Source organism: Meleagris gallopavo, chromosome 2, assembly GCF_000146605.3.
Source record: "Meleagris gallopavo isolate NT-WF06-2002-E0010 breed Aviagen turkey brand Nicholas breeding stock chromosome 2, Turkey_5.1, whole genome shotgun sequence".
NCBI lineage: Eukaryota > Metazoa > Chordata > Aves > Galliformes > Phasianidae > Meleagris > Meleagris gallopavo.
Window position 1 is genome coordinate 86,931,404 of NC_015012.2, and position 8,961 is coordinate 86,940,364.

Here is an 8,961-nt window from a genome sequence, read left to right on the forward strand (position 1 = left end):
GTGAAGAAAATCTCAAAGCAGGGAGTGTGCTTCTGAGGGGAGCGTTGTGATGTGAATGTGCAGAGAGAGCTTTAAAAGCAACAGCGAGCAGGTAACAGCCTGGAGCTATGTTACTGATATCTGCAGGGCTATCTTGTGTAAACATATCCTTGAGTTTAAAAGATTGTTTGGTGAATACCTACCCAGCTGGATTCCGAGGGTGGAGCGCATGAGAAATGTGTAGTGGGATTGAATGTGTGAGTTGGACTTTTAGGTGTGCCGAACACATGCAGTGACGGTTCAAAAAAAAAACCAAGAAGTGTCCAGTTGGTTTGAATAGTACAGAACACCAGATGTGTCCTCTGTGTCTGCAAGAAGGCAGGGCCGGGTGTATCCCTGCAGGTCTCCTTAGTCACAGCTGAAGCTCCCTTCCCTACATTCCCTCCTCCTCCTCCTATGAATACGCTAACACAGTGCAGTTTGTGCATGCACCAATTTCCCTTACATTTTAAAGACTGGCTTGGATTTTTGAGCGTAGCTGCAGCCCAAGCCAAAGGAATTCTGACACATTTTATGGGAGAGGAAAATTCACAAGATTTGATGATGCAAAACATTCTTATGCTTGCTCAGGAAATCAGTATTGTATATGAGAATCCAATTATTACATAGGTCTGTCTTCTTATTTTAAAGGAAGACTCCAAATGGGAACAGGCTGTTGGCCAGCAGCAGCACCAGTGCTGAATATTCTCTCTGTTAAGAATGTTATTAAGGTATATCTTTGAGATTTCCCGTAGCTTTCCCACCTGGATGGTTCATCTGAAGGGAGAAGTACTTAAAAATCAGATGCCTTCACCCATGACGGATATTGACCTTTTGAGTGCGTACTGCTGTCTTTGTTTTGGATATCAGCTGTGGCTTCAGTGTTTGGTGAGGGATTTGTCCTACCTGGATTTAGATCTATTTAAAGGAGATCAGATGGCTGGACTGGATGTAGGTGTCTACAAACTTAGGTGAAATGAGTTTTACCCACGCTGTCTACACTGGGATTGACTGCCATGCTCAAATTCTTACCTTTCAGTTCTTTGATACAGTGAGGGTGAAGTCCCGGTAGGTGCAGTTCCTAGACCTTCTAGGATATTTCCTAGAGTTCTGGGCTTTGTAAAGGCAAGACTTGAAAATGATTAATAGACAGTCTACCTGATAGTCAGTTAATACGTATGTCACTTGGAAAGTAATGACTCCTATTTATTAAAATGGAAACTACCGCTGATACAAGGTGCACAATAACACTGATCGGTAGAACAAATTCTCAACTACAAAACAAGGTTTTTCAACGCAGTCACCTCCATTAGCTGTGCATTTTGCCAGTGATGAACAAGAGCCTGCATGCTGAACTCTTAAAATCTGCACCAGAAGAGGTGAACCACTGTCACTGTTGCCACTGCAGGAGCACACCACCCACCTCCTCACTGAGCTGACACACACACTTTGATCTCCATAAATGTTCTGCATGTCTTTATGAATCTCAAGGGTTGCAATTTTTTTCTCAGGGAGGAATTCAATTACATACCTTTGCTTCAAATGAGCTTTGAGATCAAATGCTATTTTGTCAAAGCAGTGGCAAAGAGGCTGGTAGATGTCCAGGGATATGCACCATGGTGTGGACACTGGTGTTGGTGGCTGAGCAGCAAATCTATGCCATCCTTCATCATCTATGAGGAACACCTGAAGGAGAGAGTCCAGCAACATAAGAACTCATGTCTTTGACTACATTTCACACTTCCTCTGTGTAATACCAGAAGAATATCCCAGCTCACATTTAGACCTGGGGTGATTCAGCAGATTTTCGCAGAGTACATTGACCTTGCCTGCACGTGATGCCTACATTGCTAACCATGTAGATTAGACAGGAGGACGGGGCAAGGGTGTTCGTGCTGTACTGTCTCTTAGGAATCAACACAATTATCTAAAGACAACAGTTAGGAGTTTGCCCTCCTGATATCAACCACTCTCCTTTCACCACATCCTACTGTCATTAATAGCAGTCATTTCCCCGGGTCAAATCCTGGGTAATATCTTTGACAGAAAGTACAAACCACTTCTATGTCCAAGAATGAGATTCAGTAGTAGAAAATGTCCTGAAGGAACATCCTCTGCCTCTACATGAAGGAAACAAAACTGATGAAGGATTCATGCTGAAATAATTGATAAAATGTGCATGAAAATGTACAAAACTAGGCGCAGAGGCACAGTTGTCCTAAATGATGGTGACCTCTTACAAGTGTTACATACGTGCACTGTCAGCATTAGTCAGGAGTTAATTTTCTGTAGTTAATAAGTGATTAAAAGTAGCTGTTTTAATTGATTAAGAAACAGTGTTACGTAACAGCAGAGATGTGTCTGCAATTTGCTTTGTAGGAGGGGCTCCATAAAAAAAGCTCCATAACCTCAAGGCAAAGCTGCTGAGAGCTCTGAACGAGATCCAGTCAGTACAAGGTAAGCTTTTTGACTTCTGAGTATGCAAAGGGAATTAGTGTACTTGAAGCTAAAATCTGTGGATGGATTTTGTGAATTAAATATCTGCAACAGCATTCTTTGCTAACATGGTTTTGTGCATCAGATGATTAATTAATAATCAACTGCTTTCCATGCATACAGAATGAAGAAAGATCAGAAGTGTGAAGTGGTTCCTGTTTTTAGAGACAATGGCATGCTGCTTACAAGGGGGATATGTTTTGTTGTAGCCATTTGCTTTTTGCTGCTGTTCATACTTCAGCTTGTTTGTTGACTTGATTTTCATAACTGTGACATGAATATGAAGTGGGTACTGCCTACACTGTCACTGTGTTTGCTGTGCTCTGGTTCTGAATGGGGCAGGTGCCCACATGCCTGGAGACAATTATTTCTTTAAATCCCAGCGTGAGCTGGAGTAGAACTGAGCAGGGATTTCTCCTTGGCTCTGTCTGTGGTGACAGCAGCCGAATGATACCAGAAACAAATTCAATTCTGTATTTTCAAGTACTGGCCTAAAGAGAGGAGAGGAATGGGGACAGTTGTGAATTAGATCGAGTGTGTATAAAGAGGGAGGGGAAAATCTTTCCTGTCACTTTAAAGTGGAGCCTAACGGCTACCAAAGAAATTACAGCAATTACTAAGTTTATATTGTGTATGGAGCAATGTGTATTACACAACCAGCTTTTCTGGCAGAGCTGAACACTTTGACCGCTGGAAGCGATCTTTGCTTTGCAAATTCTCTGATATGGGCCAAATTCTTTCAGTACACAGTTCTGCTTAACTAAACTGTGTGTTGAAAATTCATTACAACCTTTCAGTCTATTCTCTCTTATTCCTCTGATTTTATGAGAGTCCTATATTATCAGTCATTGGTTTAAAAGAAGACAACTTTGAGCAGAGCTTGAGAACCAGCTGGAGATTCATGAACAGCATTCTGATCCTGCTTGATTTGTGACTGTTCTTCTTTATTACAGGCAGCAGGAAATCAGATACGTGGAAACATGTCTGGGAAGCCAGTTCTGCACTATCCCAACTCACGAGGCCGAATGGAATCAGTACGGTGGCTGCTAGCAGCTGCTGGGGTTGAGGTTTGTCTACTGTTGTTCTACTAAAAGCACGTGACAAATACTCATAGTATTCCTTATAAAAAAATGCACAGCCATTACAAAACAAAGGTTCATCACTTCCTTATCCTTCACAGGAGGAGCAACTTCCTTTTTCACTTCCAACATCATATGACAAGTACAGTCTTAGCATTATAAATGCATTTTCCTTGTGACTGCTGAAAGAAATCATTTAAAACTTGGCCTATTGTCCTCTAATCAGAGGAGTCAAGCACTTTATGTTTCTGAAGGCCATTAGTTAAATCTCAAAATAGCATATATATTATGTACAAAATAGCATATATATTATGCCTATTACAACTAAGTTTGTCCCTGAGCATACTGTATATTAAAAAACACTTTATTGTTTTAACTTTAATTACTCCTAGATAATAGAGCAGGGAATGTGAGTTTTAGGAGCTGAACTTTTTGTTTGCTGTTGTGATGGCAACACACCAAAAAGCTGAAGGAGCACATAGTCTTCATTCCTCCTTTTGTCAGCTTGTGGAATAGGAGCTCTAACATGAATCCACCTTTTCAGCATGAATATTCCTATTCTCCTCCCTGCAACATCTCTTGCCAGGGCTCAGAACACAAGCACAGAACCATACAATCATAGAATGGATTTGTTTGAAGGGACCTTTAAGACTCCTCTGCTACAGGCACGGACACCTCCCTCTAGACCAGGCTGCTCAAAACCCCATCTAGCGCCAGGGAGGGACATCCACAACCTTTCTGGGTGACCTGTTCCAATGTATCACCACCCTCAGAGTAAAGAATTTCTTCCTGATCTGTAGTATAGATCTTTTCCAGCATCATGATTGCTATTTCTTCAGAAGAGAAACTTTTGTGCCTTCTCTCCACTTCAGGTCTAGCCAAAATGTGATGGGCACAAAAATACAAATTTGCATGGGAGAGTGATGAGGAGACAATAGGGCAAAGGCAAACTAATTCTTCAAAACCCTATTTAGCGTTTCTGAAACAAAATTCCCATCAGCATTGCATCTTGGGCCCTTGTTGTCTCTTGACAAGTTAAAACGTAGTCAGAAAACAATTCTCCTTCTGTATTCCCTGCAGTTTGAAGAAAAATTTCTGGAAAAAAAGGAAGATCTCCAAAAGTTACAGTCGGGTAAGTTTCCTTCAGTTTTTAATAATCAGATAATAATGACCAGTAGAATTGTATGTTCCAGAACATGACAGGAATCTTATGTCTCTTGAAAAGAAAACTTAGACTGGCTAATACAGACAGAATCACAGACACGCACTGCAGTAAGCATCACCTCGGGGTCCATCCGGCACAACTCCTGCTCAAGCAGGCACACCCAGAGTAGGTCCCTCGTACCACATCCAGGCAGCTTTTGAAGATCTCCAAGGAGGAGACTCTACAGGCTCTGGGCAAACTCTGCCAGCGCTCCATCACCCATACAGTAACAGTGTTTCCTGGTGTTCAGATGGGAACCCATTTTACTCATTGGCACTTGCCCTATGTCAATATATAATCTGCAGTCAGATCATCTTGAGGCATGAGCACAAATGAAAATGTCTTTAATAGCAAAAGGTTTCTGTTTGTGTGCACGCCTGCCTTAGTGTGGCTAAAAATGTGGACACAGCTGATGGGTTAGCTGTGTCAAGAAATGTGATTCCACGCAGCAAATAATGTTTCTTCCAACAGTTCCCAGAGGTATTTTGCCTTCTTCCTTCCTAGTGTAAGACTTCCAGAGACAAGCCAGAGATTTACACAGCTGAGATCTCACACCAATTGGTATTTGGCTTATGCAGGAATCATGTGAATTGCCAACAATTATTCCCTGCTTCAAGCATGGTTTTGTAGAAAGTCAGTGTAGGAGTCATAAGGATAAATATTAACATGTATATTAATGTAAAACATTAACAGAAGTCTGGGTTTCCAAAATCCCTACTAAGGCATAACTTCTTTGGTGCATGATGAGTCAGATCCTTTAGTGTTTAGAATCCGTACTAACCTCAACAAAAATCAACTGAATTAGGGCCACGCAGTTCTGGACTTGTGTTTTTCAGCATATGATTGCTGAAAGATCTGCATTTGGGTACTTCTTCAGATTTGAAGAAACTTAAAGAACCTTTTAATAAGTTATTAGTGTATCACTAATAAATGGTCTTATGGCAAAACATTCCACACCATATTATGAGAGTGAGAATCAAAAATAAGAATGGTGGTTATTTTCCCATATCCCCATAGATGGTCTTCAGTCACAGACACTCAGTGTCTCCTTATCTTCTTCCCCAGATGGATCCCTGCTGTTCCAGCAAGTGCCCATGGTGGAGATCGATGGGATGAAGTTGGTGCAGACCAGAGCCATCCTCAACTACATCGCAGGGAAATACAACCTCTACGGGAAAGACGTGAAAGAGAGAGCCCTGTACCGTACCAGTATTAACTTTGTTAGCTTATAGCTGGTACTGCTTTTCTGCATAACAAAATATGTCGTAACACAGAATATCTCAGCTCACATTCAGAATCACAGTGGTTCAGCAAGTTTTTTTACAGCATGTGTTGACCGTGACTGTGGGTGATGTCTACAGTAGTAATAAAAAGCTAGATAAAGGCAGGCAGGATGGCATAAGGGAAATTATAAAGATCAGAGTTCAACATGGTTATCAGAAAGGAAAAAGCAAAAGCACTGGGGAACCATGGTTTTAACCATGTTAAAATATTTCAATTTAATAAGCATAATTCAAGATATCTATTAGGAATTGTATAGACCCACTGTTTGATTAAACACAGCTAATGAGAGCTTTAGCATCAGTTTGGATACACATATGCCAATTCTGTATTCATATTTCAAAAAACTAAATACAGAGAAGTATCAGCCCTGGTGAAAAATGAAGAGGTACAGTCTTTTACTGATGGGCTTATGCTTGTTCCTGTTCCAATATTCTAACCTCCACTATTTGACTTGACCAACTGGATCTGTTCCTTTCAGAATTGACATGTATGTGGAAGGAATGGCAGATCTGTATGAGTTAATCATGATGAACGTTGTCCAACCAGCAGATAAAAAGGAGGAACATCTTGCTAATGCTTTGGACAAGGCCACAAACAGATATTTCCCAGTCTTCGAAAAGGTATGTGGCAAAGATTTAGTAGCTTAATTTATATTGTTTTCCTGAAATTTTTCATTCCTAGTCTACACAAACATTTTTAATTCAGGAAAACAGAAAGGACAAATTAGCACATAAATGTAAATGCTGTGGTTTTGGTAGGAGTGAGATGAGACTGGAAACAGAACACCACAGAGGAGACAGAAGACACTGCAGATCTAGGAGATATGCAGAGCTGCAACAACCCAGGACACACTGAGTTCCACAGATGTCTGTGTTTCAGTCTGCATTTTGTTTCAGAAAAAAGCATTTGCCATCCTGATTTTCCTCAGGAAGGAATTTAAACAAAAAGGGAGGATGGGTGAGCTGGAAGCAGGGTGTCAAGACACTGAGGCATGGGCTACATGCCGAGAGCCCCCAGTGCAATATTCTCCAAACTGAAGCAGAAACAGGTGAGAAATAAGGGAGCTACCCATCATTTGAAAGAGACCAAGATACTCCTACAATGGCCTGGGCTGAATTCGTGTCTTGTAAATTTTGTACAGTGATGGTTGTGTTGCATGATGTGTAGACCAACACTGAGTGAGGAAGAGTACTCTATTTACAGGGGCTACAGGAGTGAAGGCAAGAGGGCTAGTCCTCAGCTGCTAGTTAAAAATAATAATTATAATAAAGCTGCAGAAGGGAAAGGACAGATGTATTATGGCTGTGATGACGGAGTGGTCAGATTATCTGATAGTACTACAGGTGTTCTCATTACATTTCCTTGATTTGGCAACAATTCCACGCAGTGGATCACCTTACTGTGAAGATATCGTGTTAAGTGACACACAAATCACGCCTGCTTCTGTTCCCTGTTCCATGTTTTTAGATTTTGAACCACGGGCATGACTTTCTTGTTGGCAACAAGCTGAGCAGAGCTGATGTGAGTTTACTGGAAACCATTTTAGTGGTGGAAGAGCGCAAGCCTGATGCACTTGCAAAATTTCCTCTCTTGCAGGTAATTGCATAGACAGTTTTAAAGGAAATAAACCAAAGCAGAAACACTGATTTAAATTGGTTCAGAAAATATGGGGGTGGGAGGGTTAGAAAAGAAAAGTCAAATACCCTAAGTGGTTTTGGCCAGCCTGAAATACTGATAGCTATGGTGGTCTTCTGTCACCTCAGCCACCAGACTATTGAAATGTATAGTAGTTTGAAGCATAGATACTTAAAATACCATAATAACTCAAGTTGGAAGGGACCTTTAGATTCCAGCTTCTGGATCCACAGAGGACTACCCAAAATTCAAACTCAGTGTCTGAGGGCATTGTCATTGAACTCTGGCCTCTTGGGGCAGTGCCCACTGCCCTGGGCAGCCTATTCCATGTCCACCCTGATCCTTCAACTTCTTGGTAGCCCTCCTTTGGACACCCTAATAGTTTATCATCCTTGTAATATTGTGGCACTCAAACCTGCACGCACTGCTGGAGGTGAGGCCGCACAGTACCCTTTGGGGAGTCAAGTGCTCCTCTTAACTTAGGATCTGCAAACTTCCTTTGGATGCATTTGAGTCATACATCCAGACCATTTATAAACACACAAAAAGACTGGACCTAGAATGGTGCTACTGCGGACCTGCCACCAGGCTCATGTAACCTAATGAACTGCTATTCTGATAGCTGCCGTTAAGCACTTAAGCACAGTACTGTTTCCCTTTTGTTTTGTAGAGTTTTAAAGCAAGAATAAGCAATACCCCCAACATCAAGAAATTCCTGCAGCCTGGCAGCCAGAGGAAACCACCTTTACAGGAAAAAGATATACCAAGTCTGATGGCAATTTTCCATTGAACATCAACCTAAACCCACTGAAACTCCTTTTTTTTTTTTGTCTTTGTGTTTGCTGATAAGCGAAGTGAAATTAATGAAATTAGTGAGAAGGTTTGTGATGTCTTTTTCTTTTGCCTACAGCAAATACTTCACTCAATTAGGCGTTACATTGGATGAAATTGTCTTAAATACTTAAGAGTTTTCCTCAAATAAAGTCCCACTACTGACGTTACAGTGCGTGCTCAGTGACATTTTGCTGCTCCTCACACATCGGCGGGCTCTCTCGTTCTCTCTTACAGGCGCTCCCCAGAATTAAGTGGGCGAGCTGGCCGCATGAGTGGCAAAAACCCCAAGCGCTGCGGTGCGTTTCCAAGGCACAGCGCGCACTGACTGCACCGCCGCGTACGGAGGCGGAAAGTCAGAGCGCCGCCAAGCACCACCAAAGCGCCTCGTCGCGGCCACGGGACCGCCCACAG

The 8,961-nt window shown here is 41.9% G+C and overlaps 1 protein-coding gene across 2 annotated transcripts in view; it reads left to right on the forward strand.

The window, feature by feature from the left end:
• The window catches only part of GSTA1.1 (glutathione S-transferase alpha class A1.1), a 13,469-nt gene extending 4,750 nt beyond the window's left edge, over positions 1 to 8,719 (forward strand). Inside the window, exons 1-7 of one of the 2 annotated variants that reach the window (NM_001303153.1) lie at positions 2,453 to 2,475; positions 3,468 to 3,581; positions 4,674 to 4,725; positions 5,863 to 5,995; positions 6,560 to 6,701; positions 7,549 to 7,677; positions 8,387 to 8,533. In NM_001303153.1, coding sequence (NP_001290082.1) covers positions 3,495 to 3,581; positions 4,674 to 4,725; positions 5,863 to 5,995; positions 6,560 to 6,701; positions 7,549 to 7,677; positions 8,387 to 8,506 — 663 coding nt within the window. In that variant the 5' untranslated portion in view covers positions 2,453 to 2,475; positions 3,468 to 3,494 and the 3' untranslated portion in view covers positions 8,507 to 8,533. Of the gene's footprint in view, positions 1 to 2,452; positions 2,476 to 3,467; positions 3,582 to 4,673; positions 4,726 to 5,862; positions 5,996 to 6,559; positions 6,702 to 7,548; positions 7,678 to 8,386 lie in introns of those variants that run through there. The other variant, XM_019612474.2, reaches the window with a different exon arrangement.
• Positions 8,720 to 8,961: the final 242 nt, after the last annotated feature.